Here is a 19,662-nt window from a genome sequence, read left to right on the forward strand (position 1 = left end):
AATGTTTTCATTAAACTTGGCTTTTTGCAATCTAGAATTTACTCCTTTACTTCTAAATTCTTAACTGAAAAGTATTTATATCCCTAGGGAATGTTTTCATTCCTTCAGAAGTGACTTACTAATTGCTCGCACACACAGTAGATCACTGATAAAAATGGAAGAATTTATTACATTCCAGGGGAGCAGGGAGAGAAGACAGCTAACATTTTTGCGTACTTGTTTGTACCAGACTCTGGATATCATTATCTTGCTGTGAAGCCTCACACCCCCTCCTGGATGTGGGAATTATCCTCCCTGTTTCACACACAACGATACTAAGGCTGAGAGGAACCAAGGGACTTACCCATGGCCATTCAGTTCGTCAGGGACAGGAGCCACCGACCAAACCCTGGTCACACTTGTGACTCCATGCAAGAGGTATAGAAAATGCTGGAAAAGCTACACAAGAGAAAGGCTCATCTTTGATTGAAGAGGCGCAGGGAAGATAGGCTTCATGTTTTTTAACCAGTTATTGGGGAATGTTTGCAATTTCCCCAAAGTAGCATTCCTCTGACGTTTGCAAACAGACGTCCCATTGCTGTGTGTAATTCCCGGCTCTTCTCTATAGGTTTCTTTGTAGACAAGGTCTCCTTCCCACGTCTTGAGTAAGCCTTTCTTTTGAAGTGCTCATTTCATAACTTTTCTGTTTGTGGTCGTTAACTACTTGCACACTCCCAGCATCGGTTAGTATGTGAAGTACCGTGGTGAATGCCCTTTGAAAATCAAGGCTGGGAGATGCTCTGTACCCCAGTGTATTATACAGTCCTCATCCTGTGCATCAGGGCAGCCGAGAGAGGTGCCCCTGGGAGCTGGCACCTTAGTGTGTGACCAGGACACTGTAATGAGAGGTAGGACCCTGAGCAATACCACTGAGTTCAGATCCCAACTCCTCCACTGGTTGTGCAGCTAAAGCGAGTCGATACACACTCAGCTCTGAGAACAGTGCCTGGCCCGTCGTAGGTTCAGGTAAATACCGGCTATGACTGAATATCCAGAAACCCCAAGTCAATATGAATAGGAAGAAGAGCGAGAGGGGTGGCTTCGAGGTCTTTTAGAAAACCTGGTAAGGAAAGTAGGGATGGATTAACCTTGGTCCACAGAGGCCCTTTGAGAGGGTTCGTCATGGTCAAAGCCACAAAGGATTTGTCTTCCCTAAATTGGCAGTCTATTTACATGGGAAAAGAACGGACCAACAGTCTTAGAGGGTCACATAAGTCAGCACAGATGCCTGCAGTCGGGGTTCAGCTAGAGAAGCAACATCAATCAATGGCACTGTCAGACTGGGACCCCAGGGCCGACCCCAACCGGCCACGAGGCAGACGCTGACTGTTGGCAAAGCCCCAGCAGCACCGTGAGAGGACCGCCCGGTCCCCATGCCAGGCAGGACCTGCTTCTCCCTGAGGCCGAGGCTGTCTGGCCTCCCCCTCACCTGAGCAGATTGGGCTGCAGACCCCAGCTCCTGCTGGGGGTGGCGGGGGTCAGCCAGCCTTTCCCAAGCCAGGTCCCCTGGTCCTCAGAGATCGGAAGTGGCTGCAGTGCAGCCACCTGACTGGCTTCCTCTGAACCTTCTCTAAGCCCTCGACTCCTGGGGCTAAAAGTGCCTCTTTTTTAATTTTTAAGTAAAAATAGTACATAAACTTGGGAAAGGGGAGGAAGGGAAGAAGGAAAGAAAGTAGCATTAAAGGCTTTTAAACCAAATGTAAGTCTCCCTCACTCTCCACATCTGTCTCCCAGATTTAACCAGAGTTGATAGTTTTCTTTGAATCTTTAGAAAATGTCTATCCATAATACATGAATATATGTAAGGCTTTTAAAAATTTATATGTGATTTTACTCCTCTATGCCTTACGTTTTTATTTAATATATATTAAAGATCTTCCCGTAGCATCAATATAGATCACCTTTCTCTTATCCGTTTATTCACTTACTTTATTAGGATTAAATGTAAAAACAGTTCAGTGATATATTGGAATTCTGGACTCTAATACGTCTCACAGTGTAAGTGAAAATAAATGGCACGAACCTTGGCAGATTTACAAGGAGAGATGGATTGGTACACAATTACAGTGACGACTTAACCAATTCTCTCAGAAACTAATATAGATCAACAGGCCAAAAGAAAAGAATAATGACACAGGAGATTTGATCCGCAGTGTTAATAAATTTGATTGAGTGGAAATACGCAATCCGGGCATTGCAGAACTCAATATTCAGCAATTAGAGAATGCACGATCTTTGCAAGCTCACATGGAGATTTGGAGAACCCGGCACACACTGGGCCGTAAAGGCAATCTCAGTAATAGTCATCTCCTTGTAGTTGTCATTTTTGAAAGAGTTTTGTCCTTTTTTCTCAGTTTCTTTCCTGAGTGCTATCAGTTCCTATTTCACAGCTGTCTATTTTAGGACTGTCTAGACTCTGAATGTCTTTGTTTCTGCTTCCTGGTCTTTATTACCTGTAATTGCTTCGTAAGGACTTTTCTGCTTTGTTTTTAATTCGTGATGGAATGTTGGGTACAACTTCCCTCTGCTTATGCAGCATTTTTCAGGTGAGTTTTCAGCATGCCTAGGGAAGGTGAGCAGCTCTTTTTCCTCATTTTCCTTGTGCTGTCTTTGCCTGGTACCGGGCATGTTCCTCGGGACTCACATGGTGCTGGAAGTATATCCTTTCCCCGTTGCTTTCTCAGTAATGCCTGAAACCATCTGATGCAGATGGGTGCGCATCTGTAGTTCACTCCAAATTATCCGATTCCTCGGTGGAGAGGGAACCGTTCATGTCTCTTTAGCTCACAGCTCGTCCCCAGTAACTAAATCAGTGCCTTTTACATAGTCGGCACTCAATAAATATTTGTTGACTGAATTGCCATAGAGAGGCTCAAAGAAACAGATGTGGAATTGAATGGGTCATTTTAAAATCCGTTTATTAAAAGCTTTAAGACATTATTACAGGAAGTGTGGGAGCCAGCAACCCGAAGGGGGCGGGTGCTGGTTGCCCACACTCTTTCCAACTCTTTGTCCGAATCATCATTTCCATTCTGAGTCCCGTGTACGGCAGGGAATACGCTGAACTGTGGCACGTGGAGCCCTTGCGTCGTCATACACTGGTTGGACTATAAAGGGCCTCTTCCTCTGTAGGGGGCATTAGGCGAGACGCCCATGTCAGTTGCTCTAGCCATTCAGGGTCTAAGGATTTTTTCCTGTAAAGTTGCTCACACAGGCCGCGAGGCCGTGGGTATGGTAAGAAAAACTTAAAATAGCCATTGGTGTGGGGCTAGTGTTCAAAGCTGGGTCCACACATCACAAGGACATACAGCATGTGCTATTGAGCTGGGGGAGAAAAGTTACAACCATCTGTATTTAGCATTCTTCTTTTTTTAGGTTTTTTTTTTTTTTTTTGTAGAGATGGGATCTCACTGTGTTGCCCAGGCTGGTCTCAAACTCCTGGCCTCCAGCAAGCCTCAGTCTCCCAAAATGCTGGGATTACAGGCATGAGCCACTATCACGGGCCTATATTTAGCATTCATTGAAATAAAAGATAGAAATTAAGCTTCATTAATATTTACTATCAGGATTGACCGCACACCATCACTCAACAAACGTGGGGTAGTGGCCATGTAGATGATGAACCTCCAAGGTGTCTGGGAAAGACAGGAGTCTTTCAACTTAAAGGGACAGACAGAGGCACTCACCCCACTTGTTGATTTGCTTTTAGCATGTGACTACTTTTTGCAGTTTCCACGTGCTGGGTTGAGGGAATTTCTAGATTCTTTCTGAATTTTATGTTAGTAAATAAGTAAACAGCTCCTGGCCATCTCAGGACATGACCCTCCCTTTTCCAGGGACACCCTGGCGGAAGGAGCAGACGGAGGACCTGCAGCGGGTGCTCAAGGCGGTTGACAGGGAGATCCCACTGGTTTTCGTCAGCGGCAACCACGATGTGGGCAACGTCCCCACAGCCGAGACCATCGAGGAGTTCTGCCAGACTTGGGGAGACGACTATTTCAGCTTCTGGGTCGGGGGCGTCCTCTTCCTGGTCCTCAACTCCCAGTTCTTGTACGACGCCTCCAGGTGCCCTGCCCTGAAGCAGGCCCAGGACCGGTGGCTGGACCAGCAGCTGGGGATCGCGGAGCAGCGGCGCTGCCAGCACGCCGTGGTCTTCCAGCACATCCCGCTGTTCCTGCAGAGCATCGATGAAGACGACGACTACTTCAATCTCACCAAGTCGGTGCGGAAGGAGATGGCAGACAAGTTCACCAAAGCAGGTAGCGGCCCCAGGGCCATGGGTGTCTGGAAGGACGGGCTGGAGAGGGAGTTTCCACGTCCTTCTCCGGCCCCTCTGCAACCTGGCAAAGGGGAGAGAGGTTGGGGCTTTGGGTTCTGATCCCAGCTCTGCCACTCCCTGGCTGCCTCATCCTTCTGAGCCTCAGTTTCCTAATCTGTAAAATGGGAGCAGTAGTAGTGGCTCTCTTACAGAATGAGTGTGGGGATAAATGAGAAAAGTCCTATAAAGCACGTAGAACAGCCCCTGGCCTACCAAGTACTACACATGTGGTAGCTGCTCACTGTTGGAGATGGGAGTCCTGGAAGTGGGAGGTTCTTGCGGGGGGCAGAGTAGGTGGATGTGAATTTGGCTGCATGTGCCCTGGGAGAAGGGAAGACACCCATCTTTTCTCATTTATCTGGGCAGCAGGAACTTGCTCAGAGACCGATGACCTTTAAGAGCCAAGCTTCCCACCAGTATGAGACAGCTGTAAGCCAGGGAATCCTGGGATGGGGCTTCAGTGGGCAGGTCCCGGGGCCTTGGCAGTTTTCCCCGAGTGAGTGGATTAAGTTCTCTTCCAGAATCAGGAGACAGAAATGTATTTAGTTCATCTTACCCTGCTGTAGATTTTTAGCTGATCATACATGGGACATGCATGCACACACAGGGAATGAAGACACCGCATTCGGGCAGGTGGGACCTCCGCTTCCGACGGCACGCTCTGTGGCACTGGCCCAACACCACCTCTCTGCTGCTGGCAGCACCTGCCTAGGCCTAGAGATAGGTGTGTTCTAGGCCGATTCCCTGGGTTACTATGATTTGACAGGATTCCAATTTTGACACCTGTTGTGACTCTTGTGTTAGTCCTAATTCCTCCTTGTGGATCTTTCCAGGGCTTCGTTGTGTCAAACACTTCTAAAGTTTAAACATATTCATTTATTTGTTATGAGGTAGAGGGAGGGAGGTAGCTTGACCCAGTAGCAAGTATTCATTTACAAAAAAAGAATTCTGATTCTCTTCTTTTCATCTTTGAGTGTTAAATGTGTTTGCATTTGCTCGAGAAAAGTACAATAGACCCTTCTGTATTTTTGAGACATTTTACAAAAAGCTCACATAATTGGAGGCATTTTCCAGCTGTTCCATGGAGATGAAGTTGGAAAACTTCTTTTAAGACCTTTGAAATTTCATGCCATGCTTGAGTTGGTGCAGAAAAATGTTCTGATGACAAGGAAGCAAAGTGTCAAGACAGCATCAGTGCCACCATGGAGACTATTTTGTAGCAGAGAATAAAGCCAGAGAGAACATTTAATGCCACCAAAATGATTTCTTTCAAATCAAATGTTAAATGATGCAAATGCCATCCTGGCGACTGCTCTCTGCTCTGTGTTCTCGCCAGCCACGTTCCTGAGTGGCCTGTGGTTCTGGATTTCCCCATCGTAGAACAGAGCACCCCCAGATAGGAGAAGACCCACGGCTCTAACAGGGCACCATGAGGCGAAGCCTGCTGACCGCCCACCAAGAGCCCCAGACGTCCGGGGTACACCGGCCCCTGCCCGCCCACTCAGGGTTGCAGCCAGCACACCCGGAGCTGGGCTGTGTCTGCAGGTGAGCTCCAATTATCCTAGCTCAGAGACTGATTTCTGCAACCAGAATGCAAGCTGATTAGTTTAAAGCAAGCCTGAAGCCCTCGCCTCCGCCCTGGCAGTGTGGTCTCTTCCCGTGGACAGAGCTACATGGGAAGCCAAATTATAATCAGGAGCTTGCTTGGTAGGCCCGAGACAGAGCAGGGGGTTAGTGACCTGGTTCCATTCTTAACAGGATCAGGCTCCGGAATCCTGAGCCTCCGTCTCCAGTCGGAGCCCCCTTGCAGGGATGATGGGGGTGGGGGCACTCGGATATCCCACGGCCCTTCAATTATACCTCCTCACATCTCTGCAGCCTGTCCCCTTCCTCAGGCCCCCATGGCCTCGCCTGGGTCCTGGCAGCAGCTCTGCACTGGGCTCCCCGCTCCGCTCTTGCTCATTCTAGTCCGTTGTCCACCTGGCAGCCAGGGGGCATGAGCTGCACAGCCTGAACCCTCCCGAGGCTCCCCTCGCCCCCAGGTAAGGCCCAGCTCTTCGCCCGCCCCATCCAGTGCCTTCCCCTCCAGCCTCTGCCCTTGGCACCTCTTCTGTATGAGGTTCTCCCCGCCACCCCCCATCCCAGATTCTTCCTTAATCCCAGCACTTGTCAAATAGATTTACAAGCATTGACACCTCTGAATCCCCCATCTGACTCTCGGCTCCCCGAGGGCAAGGACAGGGTTATGTTCATCTCTGCATCCGGGAGGCCTGGATGAGGCCTTTGCTCACACTGAATGCTTCATCAGTGTTTGTGGAACGAATGAAGGAATGAAGGTCTTTGACTCTCGCTCCTGCCCTCGGTGGCCGACTGAGACTGACGCAGCGCATTGGTTTGTTTAGCGCTGTCTGGGTGCCAGGCCCAGGGCAGAGCAAGTCCCAGACCCATCAAGCTCCCAACACGTGGCCTCCAGGGCCTCCACTTGTGTGTCTCCCTGCTGCGGCCCCTGTGCTGGCTCTCCAGGGTCCCTCAGCAGCCTTTCTCTCTTCCCAAAGGCCCCCTCCCTTCTGTCTCCCCCAGCCACCTCCGTCAGGTATTAGAAGGGGCCTCTCCATGGCCACCGTCTGGAGGGTCTTCACCAGGGAGACGGGAGCCCTCCCTGCAGTCGCCTGTCAGTGTCAGTAGCTTGCCAAACTAGACCCTTCGCTAAATGCCGTCTCAAACACAGAACAAACCCCGGGCAACATCAGAAAGATCCAAATCAGATGTGGGCACAGCTCTGTCGCAGGCTGAGCACAGGTAGGTGGACTCTCGTGGGGCCTGTACACAGCCGTGACTCAGTAATGCAGAGAACGGCTTGGGTCACAGCAGTATAATTGGAACTCATTTTGGAAAGCCAGAAGTTCAAGTGGTATTTTGAAAAAATCATTAGCTTGAAGACTGGGATAAAATTGGGGGTGATGATGGCAGATGGTATTTAATACTGCCTCCTGCTCCCCCCACCCCACAGCAATATTATTCCCTAATACTATTTCAGTCTCATTTATCTCCTTTGCTGAAATGCCAGTACTCAAAAATATGTCAAAAGCTCATCAGGATATCAGGGTAGCTTTTAATTATGATAATTGTGTTGTTATAAAATATCCTTTTAAAGAGCACATCCCTCTCCAAACCACCATGGAGGTAGAACCCAGCTTCCTTCCAGCAAGCTCAGTGAATAATTCTGATTCATTGTGTGGGATGAATCAGTGATTTAATAATGAGCATCAACAATCATCTCCCATTGTTGCATTAATTTTTTTAAGATGGGATGAGGTACATGAGGAGGAAGGGGTGTCACTATACAGTGGGCCACCGTTGAGTGTGAGGATGCATTCTGTGATCCAAAACCCACGAGCTTCCAAGCACAGGTTTCCCTAGAAACGGATGCATCCTGTTTCTACTTTGGAAGCTCAATAAAAACCCTTCTTTGTATGATACAAAACCGTTGTCAATAGCTGGTACAAATAAACAGTTATCAGGGCAGGACAGATACACAGATGTGAAGCGGCACCCATCATTTTCTGTCTTCTTTTGCTCCGCCTGAAGATAATCAATTTCATCACATCCAAGGGATGCAGAAATTGGTTTTCCCCTTAATTCACCTGATACCTAGTTGGAGTTGCAAAGACAGGTAATAGATAATGAAATCTTGGTTGAGCCCAGACATTGTCTCCGTCCCTCCTGCCTCTTTGAGCAAGAAGGTTAACATGTGACCCAGTTAATACAGATTCCAATTTAAAAACTCAGTCTTAAAAAACAAGTGTAGCTCTTTAAATGACCGTGTTTCCCTTGATATCTCAATACCTTTTCTTTTTTTCCATTCTCAACGTAAAGAGATTAGAACTGTGCATTACAAAGCCCAGAGCAAATTTGGCAATTATGAAAAATTTCAATAAGTTGATCTTCCCTGTAAAAGTTAATAAGTAATTTCACAGAATTAGAGTTTCACCTCTAGTGTTTTTGCGTTTAAAAAAAAAAAAAAAATGAGAGAGAGAGATCTTAGCCCTTGGTTCTGGTTTTAGAATTTTAAAGTTTTAAAGAACAAAAAGGTCACGTTTCCAGGGTCTACTTTGTAGGAAGAATGAAACATTAAATCCTACTCTAATATCTTATTGAGTTGTATTGAAATTATTAGTTTACATCCTGACTCCTCCAGGAAAAGGGGGGGCCCAGCTTTATTGACTTGTGTAAGCCCAGGCCCGCAGGACTGTCACAGAGTCGCCCCTTTGGAAAATAAATATTGGCTAAATGGAGCGGAATCAAGCTTGATTCAAGTCTACTTATCATCACAATTACGGGTAATGTCCCTGTCACCTATGGATTGGTGTTTACCAACTGACTTTCTGATGGAAAACACATCGCCTAGAGCAGGGTCCGCAGACTTTTCCTGTCAAAGGTCAAACAGTAAGCATTTTGGGCTTAGCAACTACTCAGGCTCTGTACAGTGAGAGTAGCCAGAGATAACACATAAACAACTGGGTGTGGCCGCACCCCAGGAAAACTTAATAACAAAAACTGGTGGTGGACCTGCAGGCTAGTGTCCAACCTGTGGCTTAAAGAAGTATTTCCCATTACGATGTGTTGCTCTTTCTCTCCCCCACCTTGACTGCATTATGTATATGTCTAATTCTAAGATGCTTCTGGTGACCCTGTTGTGGCAGCCGCATGACTCACTGAAGGGTCTGCCCAGATCAAGCCACCTCTGGTTCCTCCGTGGAGGGTGTGCGTGGGTGAGGCACACATCCCACCCGGGGCCCGGAATGTGATGTGAGGGTGGAGATTGCATGGAAAGGCCCATGAGGGCACTTAAAATGTCTAATACTGGGGTGTGTGTTTTAACGTGTATTGGAAAAATTATAACTAGTGCGTCAACTTAAAAATATTAACTAAATAACAGTATAGGTAGTATGCAGATAAGGCAAAATTTCTGGAGACAGTCCGGGGGGCGGCTAGTATCTGGGCTGGCAGGATGCGGGGGCCATATAACATAGCACGGTGGATGAGCAATGCATGTTACTTTTAGTTTTATGGAAAGGAGGTACTAGTTTAAAAAGGTGGTGATCACTGGAGTAGATGAAAATTTCCTGCAGAATTTCGTGATCGAATTTGACTGTTTATTTTTTAAAGGACACACCTCACCAATTAATATGTTAATTAATATGTTAATAAACACACCTTTGAATCTTAATTTCGTAGTCAGATTTTTCCACATCTAGCAAATGTTTGTCCACAAGATAATGACGGTCATCCTACAATGTTCTCTGTTTAAAATGTATTTTTAAAAAACTATCTTTTTTTAACCAGTGAAAAGTCCCCAACAGTCCTTTTTTTCTTTTTTTTTTTAAGCGCCCGTAGAATCCAGAGTCTCTGGGGGCATATCAGCTTGACGAATTTTACCCTCTTTAATTTATTTTCTAGGATTTGGTCTTGAATTACTTTTCCCAGGTTTGGCCCGTTTTACGTTTCAATCAATTCACCATAAAACCTCACGCTTTAGTCATTTGATGTCTGAGTCTCGTTCATTATAAACCTAGATAAAAGACCAACTGCCGGAGCTACATCTGGTGTGAAGTGATGGATTACATTTCTCACTTTGGAGGTATCCTTAGCAGTTGGGCTAATTAAAGTTAAAATCAAGTCCTGATGGTAAATATTTATAAATTGAGAATCTGGCATGTGTAAATGTGTGCTGCTGCTTCCTGAAGTCAAGTCAGTATTTACTCATTCAGCAGATAGACCAGGCCCCGTGCAAGGCACTGAGGACAGAGGAATGAACAAAACTGAAGTTCGTTCTCTGGGGATATAAATCACTCTGAAACTAGAAATTTAAGCATTTGTCGAAAAATCCCATTGCAACATTTCAGAAAGCCCTCGGTTCGTGGGAAACAGCAGTGTCTATTGAAGTTTATGAAGTCAAAATAGTATATCTTTTTTTTCTTTTTAAGTCATGTTTTAACAATAGCAATTAGTGTCATTTTGAAATTAATGGTGGGACCTCTTTGTAAAACTCCAGTAGCCCTAGCCTAGCGAAACACTCTCATTTCCTCTACTAGTTCCAGTTAATTTTTTTTTTTTTTTGATCTCTGGACTTGCCTTCATTTAAAATGCATTTCTCCCCCCCCCCCACTATTTCCAACATTATAAGTACTGATCTAGAACGTTCTGTATAAAATAAAGCTTGAAATGGCTTTAATTTCATTGCTTTTTTTCATTTTACTTAAAAGCAGTGTTTGCACGTTGGTGATTGATTTGGAAGTAAAAGAATGTAGCCCTCATTTAGGTCAATCCCCTTGGGCGCCAGACATTGTCACGACCTTGGAGATGCTTTAGCCAGGTCTGCAGTACAGGTGTGGAAACCGGGTGCATCAGATTCTGGCAAATGCAGTTAATTTCGATTTGTATTTAATAAGATGTTGATTGCTACAGCCAATATGCACCAACTCAGAATGAGCAAAGAAATGATCAAGTGTCAATTTGGTTTCCTTGTCCTAAATTGTCTGAAGCAATTCTTTGGCAGAGTCCTGCCCTTTACATTTGACGCTGGCAGCAGTATCGTCGAGGGTTATTTACAGATGTCATCAGTTTTCCTGAGGGTCTCTTTCTGAGTCTGTCAATAATCCGGTTATTGGCTTCTTAGAAACTAATGTGTGTGTGTATGTGTGTTTACTCCACCAGAACCTTATTTGCCGATGATTCCCAGCGTCATTGTCATGAGCTTTATGAAATCCTGTGTCTTCAGTGTGATCTGTGGTTTCACATAAAGGTGCAGTCTGTCTGCTAGCACAGGTTGGGGGATTTTGAGTAGGGGCCTGGTTTATAAGCAGTCCATTCCTTAACATTTTCTTGTTAACAAGAAATGCCTTGTTTTCATATAGCTGAGATCACATGTGAGCATTTCGGAAGCACAAGATTATGTCACATGAAGCATCATCTCATGTCATTAAAAATGTTCCCCAGACCACAGCTATATCATGCTCCATAGACACACCATGTGCATTTAACTCTTCTGCCCTTATTGAACATTCAGGCTGTCTACCCTTGTTCTCTATGATAAATACTACTACGGTGAACTTCTTTGTGCACAAATAAGCCCCAATCTTAAAAAATGCCTGCATGGTTTCATATTTATGGAACGAATGCCTAAAATGGGTCTTGGCAAGGCCAAATGTGATGACCACGTGTTGTGTTTCGCTGAAGAGATTCGGCATTCTGATTGGAGCTCTTGACACTGGGGCTGGGTATTTTGCTTATTGTCGAATTCATCTTTTCACTTCCCAACATTTACTGCACCTGCTCTCTGCACGTGGAAACCGGGGGCACAAAGGCAAATAGGCACTGGCCCCCCCTCAGGAAGCTCAGAATCCATGGGAAGAGTCAGGGATGGATCTAGAATTTCAGTTGATGTGAACGTCTTAGTGTGTGGGACTTCCACACTTCAGAGACGCTTTTCAATATTTAAATCTCTCTCTCCATAAATCGCATGTGAAGGTGTGAGCATTTGCTGGCTGCCTGTTGGTTAGGGTATGGTTCCTCTTAGGAATATGTGAGTCGCGTGGTACCTGTTGCTCTGGGTGACTTCCATGTCAGTGATGTTTCATCCCTCCTTCCCTCTTCCTTCCTCCTTCTTTTTTTTTTTTTTTTCTTATTCCTTTACCTTAATTCATAGCAACCTTTACTTCATGGCTGTGCCTTCATGAAGTCACTCCCTCAAATATTTGCATTTGGGACACCTAATTCAGTTAATTCAGTAAATTTGGGGGTCGCCTACTGTGTGCCAAGCCCACATATCTGCCTACGGCAAAGACTTTTCAAGAGAAAGAAAACTCTTTTGTGTTACTAATCCATCAATACCTGGAATCATTGCGATCTGGGGCCACCATTTCCTGTCTTCTGGTCAGGGTCACTGTCCCTCTGGCCAGATCTCCGGCCAGGCGCTCTCCCAAAAAGGTGCACGTTCCTTAAAGGTCAAGCGAAGAACCTCTGGAATAGCAGGAAGCATTTAAGAGGGACTTTGGCTATAATTGTGATGTTTCATTTCTTTTTTTAAAAATGTAAAACTAGATCTTACAGGATATTAGTCTTTGTGATCCCTGGGTGGTGGGAATTTGAATGTTACATTATTTTTTTTTTTTAATTTCTCAAAAAAATGAAAGAATAATAAAAAGGATCCCTATAATGGAGTCTCGGTGAGGGGTTGGCAAACTATTTCTATCAAGGGCCAGATAGTAAATATTTTAGGCTTTATGGGCCAAGAGACAAAATTGAGGATGTTACATAAGCACTTACAGAAACCCAAATGCAGCCATTTGGAAACGTAAGAAGCATTCTCAGCTCACAGGCCGCGTCAGAGAACAGATGACGGGCTCCGGTTTGCTGCCCCCAGTCTGGGCACTTACGATCAGTCACCACTGACGTGTACATTTAAAGATAATGTTTATAGAGCCATCGGTCCCTTTCAAAAACTTATACCACTTAGCCCTTTCCACGCTTAATCTCCTCTAGCCACAAATGACAGGCTACACTCTACATCAGAGGGGGAAGAGATTTTCTTTCTCTGTGTTCAGTTGGCCGTGTTTGGGGTGTTGCAGTGACTCACACTCTGTCTCCAATGGGTACTGCCCGTCTCTCACTTCCAGATCGCCTCCCAGTTGCCACATAGGCACGGCCGAGGGTTGCTCAGTCACCTGTCCCGTGCCTGTGTCCTCCCTCTCTGACGAGGAGCCTGCCACAGCACTCGCTGCCTTGGGATCCGGCCTTGGTCCTGTGGAACCCAAGATGCTTGGGAAAGCAGTTTCACAGGAGTAGGAACAAGGGCAAAAAGGTCAACGTCAAAACAATTTTCTAACAGAGCCTTGCTCAGTCCCACCCTAACAAGGAAACTTCCTGGGACCTCTTGGATAACAGGCAAACTCTACTATTTTGTAAGGCCAACTGACACAGTGTTGAGATGGATCGCTGGACACCCCAGAAGGAGAGTTACTCTTCCAACAGGTGTCAGCTCCTTTGGACTCTGCAGGAAGCTGCAAGGCCCCCTGCTCAGAGTGCGGCTATTTATTCTCTCACGCGGGTAGAAGGGCACAGGTGGGTCAGTCACTCGGCCTGGCTGACTGTGTGGCCAGGGTCTATCCGTGCACCTGCCCTAACCTCCCCAGTGTGGCCCTTTGCTTAGGCTGGACTTCTCAGATGGCTGGTGCAGTTCTGGACGTCACGTTCAGACTTGACAAGCCCCAGAGGCAGAAAAGGGAACTTTGTGAAAGAAACATCATCTTTCCCAGACACCCCCGGGATCTACTCCCACGTCTCCATATCCAGACCTGGGCCCTTCCCAGCCCCTTGTGGCCACAGGAGGAGAATGGTCACAGCTGCCTCAATCCTGGTTCGGGGGATGAAGCCCTTGACCTCCCAGAGCAGGACGTTTTGCAGAACAAAACCAGGAGGGAAAGGGAGGGCACGGATGTTGAAAGGCAACCAGCAGTGTCTCCACTGGCAAGGAAGAGAAATCCCATGTTCACGCCTTATTTAAAACACGGTACCAAGAAGCATCGTGTTCCCAGCGTGTGATAGTGCATATGTGCGGGAGGTTTAAATACGTCACCTCTGAAACTCACAACCACTCCAAGAGTGGTCTGTTACCACCCGCTTTTCAAAATTGAGGAAACAATGTTCAGGGCGGTGAAGTAGCTTATGTTTGGCATGTAAGTGACAGGATTCAAAGTCAGGGCTCACTGCACTGCCTCTGGCTTCCACCCTCTTGCTAGTAACGTCGGGCCTCCTTTTATAAGGACATGGCAAGTCTTTTGTAAAATCAGAAAATTCTGGAACTCCCCCCCCACTTTGCTAATATCTGAAAAGAGGGCAAATTAACTTCTGAGTTGGCACAAGTTTGATTTATTCATTCAGTATCCAACCGTCCATCCATTCATTCATTCATTTATCCGACAGTCCTTACGGAGCAGCTGCTCAATGCAGTTCATCCTGGGGATGGGTACTCAGATAAACAGACCTGGCCTCTGCCCCTAGGAGCTCACAGACCAGTCGGGGAAACCAAGGTGGGAAGCAGAAACCGCAGGACAAAAGGAGAGCAACGTGCAAGTAACAGGAGGAAGGAGCATCAGCCCTGTCTAGCTTGGCCGGGGTTGTTCCCCACAGGAGGAAAGGAACGAGCAAGGTCTTGAAGGATGAATAAGAGTTCATTGGGCAGACGTGGGCAGGAAGAATGGGCACAACATGAGCAGAGGCCAGAGCCACAGAACAGCTCACCAGGTACTGGAGCTGGCTGTGAAGTTGCTCAGTAACTGGGTCAGGCTCCGGTAGAAACGCTGTGTTTGATGCCATGTCACAGGAGCCAGATCAGGACCCTCCTAGGGTAATGGGAACCACGAGACCTTTTACTCAGATTAGTGGCAAATTGGGTTCTGCATTTTAGAAAGATGGCCTCGCTCAGTCTACCAAGATGCATTTTCTCCCTTTTTAACAGAGCCCTGGCTTTGTTCCGGGCACAGCTTGACAGGCTGAGACACCCCCTCTCCAGACTCCCATACAGCCAGATGTGGCCATGTGGCCCAGTTCAGGAATTTAGCAAGTGGGGCTTCCAGGAACACTTTGTGTTGGCCTATTCCTCTTCTTCCTCCTTGGAGCTTGGACATGGTGCCCAGAAGCCCTGAGCCATCTGCAGTCATGAGGACAAAAGCTACAAGCTGAGGATGGCAAAGCAGGAAGGTGGAAGGAGCCTGGATCCTTCAGGAGATCCTTGAGCTGCTGCTCCCACTCTGCACTGCGCCTCCTTCCTCTTCATGGGACCGACCAAGCACAGATAAACATGCACACTCCCTGTACTTGTTCAAGCCACCGTGGCCACGACAGCCGAGTGTCTCCTGACACATCTGGAGGCAGAGAGGAGGACAGGAGAGCAGGCCACCAGGAAGACCGCACTGAGGATGGAGCGAGGTGGGAGTGGATGTGTGGACCAGGGTTGTGGGGAGGTCTCAGGTGACTCCTGCATCCCTGGGTTGGACGACTGCGCGATGGTCCAGGTAAACCCACAAGAGGAGCGGCAGGCATCAGGGTGAAGGAAGTGAGCGGAGTTTGCAGGGACATCAGGAAGCCGAAGAACTGAGTCTGGGCTGGGAAATGATTCGGAATCTTCAGCAGGTGGGGTGGCCGAGGTGACAACAGAGGGTGCGGTCACAGTGACAGGGAAGATAAGAAGACAAAGTCAGATTATGGACAGAGCCCTGGGAAGGCCACAATCTCCGGGGCTCGTGGAAGGGGAGGACCTGCCGGAGGACACTGAGCCGGAACAGGAGGCAGGTGCACAATGGCGTCCAGAGGTAAGGAAAAGCGTGCAAATTCAGCTAATGCGTGTTCTTTAAGGGATCTTCACCTGATTAGAGTTTTTCTTGCTCCGGGTATTAAAACGGAAACCGACTTACCCAGGGCCCTCACGTCTTCATGGCCGCCTCTCTCCCCTCTCTGCCTTCCTGGCTCGAGCCAAAGGCAGGTGCTTTCTTCTTCGCAAATCTCATCTTCCACATTCTGCAAAACATTTCCCTTCCCTGGCTCACACCACCTCTGTCTACCTCCCTCAAGTATTTTTGGATGGATTTCCAATTTGATCCATGAGCATTCTGTCAGTCAAAACAATCTTTTTTAATGAGCCTCTTGTCCTGACAGCTGTGTTTAAGATAGGGCATGGAAATACAGAAAATTGTCCATTCTGGAGTGAAACCTTCATGTGGGCCCCAAGCTCCGTCTCCTACACAAGCCTGCCGTCTTCTTTTAAAAATAAAGAGGAAATTATGAATAGTGAGAAAGATATAATTTGTGCAAATGAAAAAAAAAAAAAAAGATCCTGATCAGATACTCAGAGAAGGATGAGAGGAAAGTATAATTATTGAGCGCCGCTTGAGTACAGGACACGTTAACTTCCTGCTGTGCAACCCTGGGTGTGTCTCTGATTCTCCCTGGATCCTGGTGACACTGAGGGTGGCTGGTACTAGTCTTGGCTTCCACATGAGGAAACTGTGGCTCAGAGACGTTGATGTCTGTGCCACAGCCACACAGCTCAGCAGCGGCAGAACCGAGGTTCAAGCCTGTGTCCCCCGACCCCTGGCTCCCACCGCAAGCTGCCACTGCGTTTCTGGCAACCACATACGAGTATTAATAAAATACAGCCTTCCTCTTGCCTATTCCTCAGGTTTTGAACTTGCAATTCATCAGAAAGGGGAAAACATTAAAAGTTGAGCATGGATGGACTCCCATGTAGAAAAGGAATAAGGGGCAGTGAGTCTGGAGGCGGCAGGAGCATAATTAACCCTCGCGTCTGGGGCGGGGAGGCGATGCTGCAACCACACTCGCAGGGCTGTGGACGCAGCAGGGCAGCCAGGCACCCCCGGCCCGGAGAGTAATTATCTCCCTACACCACTCTTTGCCCTGGAGCAGGAGAGCTCGTGGGCTCCAAAGGGCGGGAAGGCCCGTGTCCTTTCTAATTGTAGGAGGGATGAGGATGCAGTGGGGGGAAGTTGGGAAACGTCAAGCTATGAACAGGGGCACGGGTCCCTCTCGGCTGCCTCTGGGTGTTGGTGCGATGACTGTGACCCCCAAACCTCTTCCGTCCGGGCTTCCTTGGAATTTTTGCAGCGGAACGACTTCCAGCCTGATGAAGCTGCTGTCTTCCCTAGGCCACTTTTCTGCCATCAAGAATTGTGTTTCGGCCGGGCGCGGTGGCTCACGCCTGTAATCCTAGCACTCTGGGAGGCCGAGGCGGGTGGATCGCTCAAGGTCAGGAGTTTGAGAACAGCCTGAGCAAGTGAGACCCCGTCTCTACTAAAAATAGAAAGAAATTATCTGGCCAACTAAAAATATATATAGAAAAAATTAGCCGGGCTTGGTGGCACATGCCTGTAGTCCCAGCTACTCGGGAGGCTGAGGCAGGAGGATCGCTTGAGCTCAGGAGTTTGAGGTTGCTGTGAGCTAGGCTGACGCCATGGCACTCACTCTAGCCCGGGCAACAGAGTGAGACTCTGTCTCAAAAAAAAAAAAAGAATTGTGTTTCATCCATCCCCCTCCCACCTTCTCTTAATTTCAACTGCAAGGAACCTTGAAAAGGGAAGAATGTATTTATTGTTGATTACTATTTAGGCGAGGCAAGAAAAGTATAATTTACACAGTGTCTTAGTTCATTTTGTGCTGCTATAATGGAATACCTGAGACTGGGCAATGTATAAAGAACAGAGATTTGTTTCCTACCATTCTGGAGGCTGAGAGGTCCAAGGTCGAAGGGCCTGCATCTGGTGAGGGTCTCCGATGGCGGAAGGTGGAAGGGCAAGACAGCATGCAAGCCAAAGGGTGAGTGGAAGGGGCCCAGCCAAACTTACCCTTTTATCAGGAACCCACTCCTCCCAATAATGGCATTAATCCAGGCACGTGGGCAGAGCTCTCCTGACCTAAGCACCTCTTAAAGTTCCCACCTCTCAATACTGTTTCACTGGGAATTAAGTTTCCAACACGTGAGCTTTGAGGGACATGTTCAAATCATAGCACATGGCTATTTTACAGGGAAGGAAAGTTTGGGGGCAAAAAGTCCTTAAAGCAAAGAAATCTCTTCAGGTTATAGAGGCATTGGCCTTGGTCAAGGTCAATTCGACAACTGAGAGCCGTTGCTTCCTATCCAAGCAAAATATTAAAAAGGGATTGGGGGGAGAATCCCAAGAGGAGGTTTTGAATCCTAAGACAGGCCAGATGTTTTATGTCACATGGACCAGACATCTGAGCCATGCCTGGGGTGGCCAGATGTGTGGGTGTTCATGTGGCACCCACGAGAGGAGGAGAGGCATGATCCCAGGTTTCCAGCAGGGCCCAGCCCAGGAGCACCTGGTCCCATCTCAGTGAAGTCCTTGAGGGGCTTTGCTTCAGAAGGAGATAACGCCCCCTCCCCCCACCCAGGTCTACAGAGGCAGAGCTGCTTGGTGTGGGGGCTCCTTAGCCCACACCTGCTTCCCCTCTGCTGATGCTGCTGCAGCCAGCGGGAACAGATGGGCTCCCCCCTCCTCCCCAGAGACCCGGGCCCAGGGGCTGCACAGACAAGACTCGTTCCCCACAGGCAGTCTCTGCCCCAGGGTCCTGGAGGCTCTGTGGGAAGCTACACGACTGCGCGAGCAATCCTTAGAGGACTCAAGGCTCTGAAACCTCCTTACCTCCCGGTTCACAGAGTTTTTATAGTTCAAATATAGAAAGATCATCTGACAGCCTAGATTTTACACACCAGTGTAGGGGCAGGAGAGCTTTTGTTCTGCCTTCTGAAGGTTCACTGCTGAAATGAACTGACAATAAACAGGAGAAAAACATGCAAATTTATTAACATGCTTAACTGTGGAGCCATACAAAATAAGAGACTCAAAGAAGGGCCAGATGGTGGAAATTCATATGCCCTCTTCAGAGGGGAGAAGGAGATGGGGGAAATGTAGACAATTTTGAAGGGCTGTAAGTGATTTTTAGGCAAATTGAATGGGTCCAGGAGGCAGACATTATCTTGTAAATAATTCTGTTAGGAAACTGAGTGGGAAGGGCAAGTTATGGGAAGGTGAGGGGCAGAACTGCGCTGGGAACAAAGGTTGTCTTGCTACATAGACAAGGTCTCCCAGTGATCTCTTGGAGCCACCCTCAGAAGAATCGAAGAAAAGTCTATGTGGGCATGGCGATGACTTTGTCCCTTCTCTTCTCCAGTAGTTAATCTTTCCTGGATATTTGCAAGATTTCTAGGGAGGAGGTTTTAAGACAATTGCGTTTCTTTTGGAAAGAAGTTTCCTTAGTCAGATAAGGAAATTTCATGGAGTCCCTCACGGAGCTTGGGGAGGGAAGGTCAGAGAGACCTTGAGGCTGTTTCTTTAGCTCAGCATATGAAAGCGCCATATACTGGGGTATCATTTTCTGAACCTCCGACACCAGAAACACAGTTTTCAGGATTTTAGAGACTAGCTCTGAGATAGGGCTATTATCCTGGATGGAACAAGTAAAGGATATATTATTGAGTGACTAAAAGCAAGTTGCAAATCCATATGTGGCATAGCTCATTGGAATCATATGTATATGTATTTCTATATGTTTATATCTAATATAAGTATATTAGCATAGTTACTTAAATTATCTGGAAAATACACACTAAACTCGGAAAATAGGAAGAGGGATTTCAAGAGATTTTCCTCCCCCTGCTTTTTTGTTTGATGGTCTATAGTTTTACAATATTTGATTTTATTTTTAGCAGT

General features: G+C 47.2%; 1 protein-coding gene across 4 annotated transcripts in view; it reads left to right on the plus strand.

Annotated features, from left to right (window-relative positions):
- The window catches only part of CPPED1 (calcineurin like phosphoesterase domain containing 1), a 96,768-nt gene that overhangs the window by 63,984 nt on the left and 13,122 nt on the right, over nt 1–19,662 (plus strand). For 3 of the 4 annotated variants that reach the window (XM_069486107.1, XM_069486108.1, XM_069486110.1), the window contains exon 3: nt 3,876–4,298. The exons of the other annotated variant lie outside the window; for it this stretch is intronic. In XM_069486107.1, coding sequence (XP_069342208.1) covers nt 3,876–4,298 — 423 coding nt within the window. The remainder of the gene's footprint in view (nt 1–3,875; nt 4,299–19,662) is intronic. 4 annotated transcript variants of the gene reach the window in all.

Source organism: Eulemur rufifrons, chromosome 14 (assembly GCF_041146395.1).
Source record: "Eulemur rufifrons isolate Redbay chromosome 14, OSU_ERuf_1, whole genome shotgun sequence".
Taxonomy (NCBI): domain Eukaryota; kingdom Metazoa; phylum Chordata; class Mammalia; order Primates; family Lemuridae; genus Eulemur; species Eulemur rufifrons.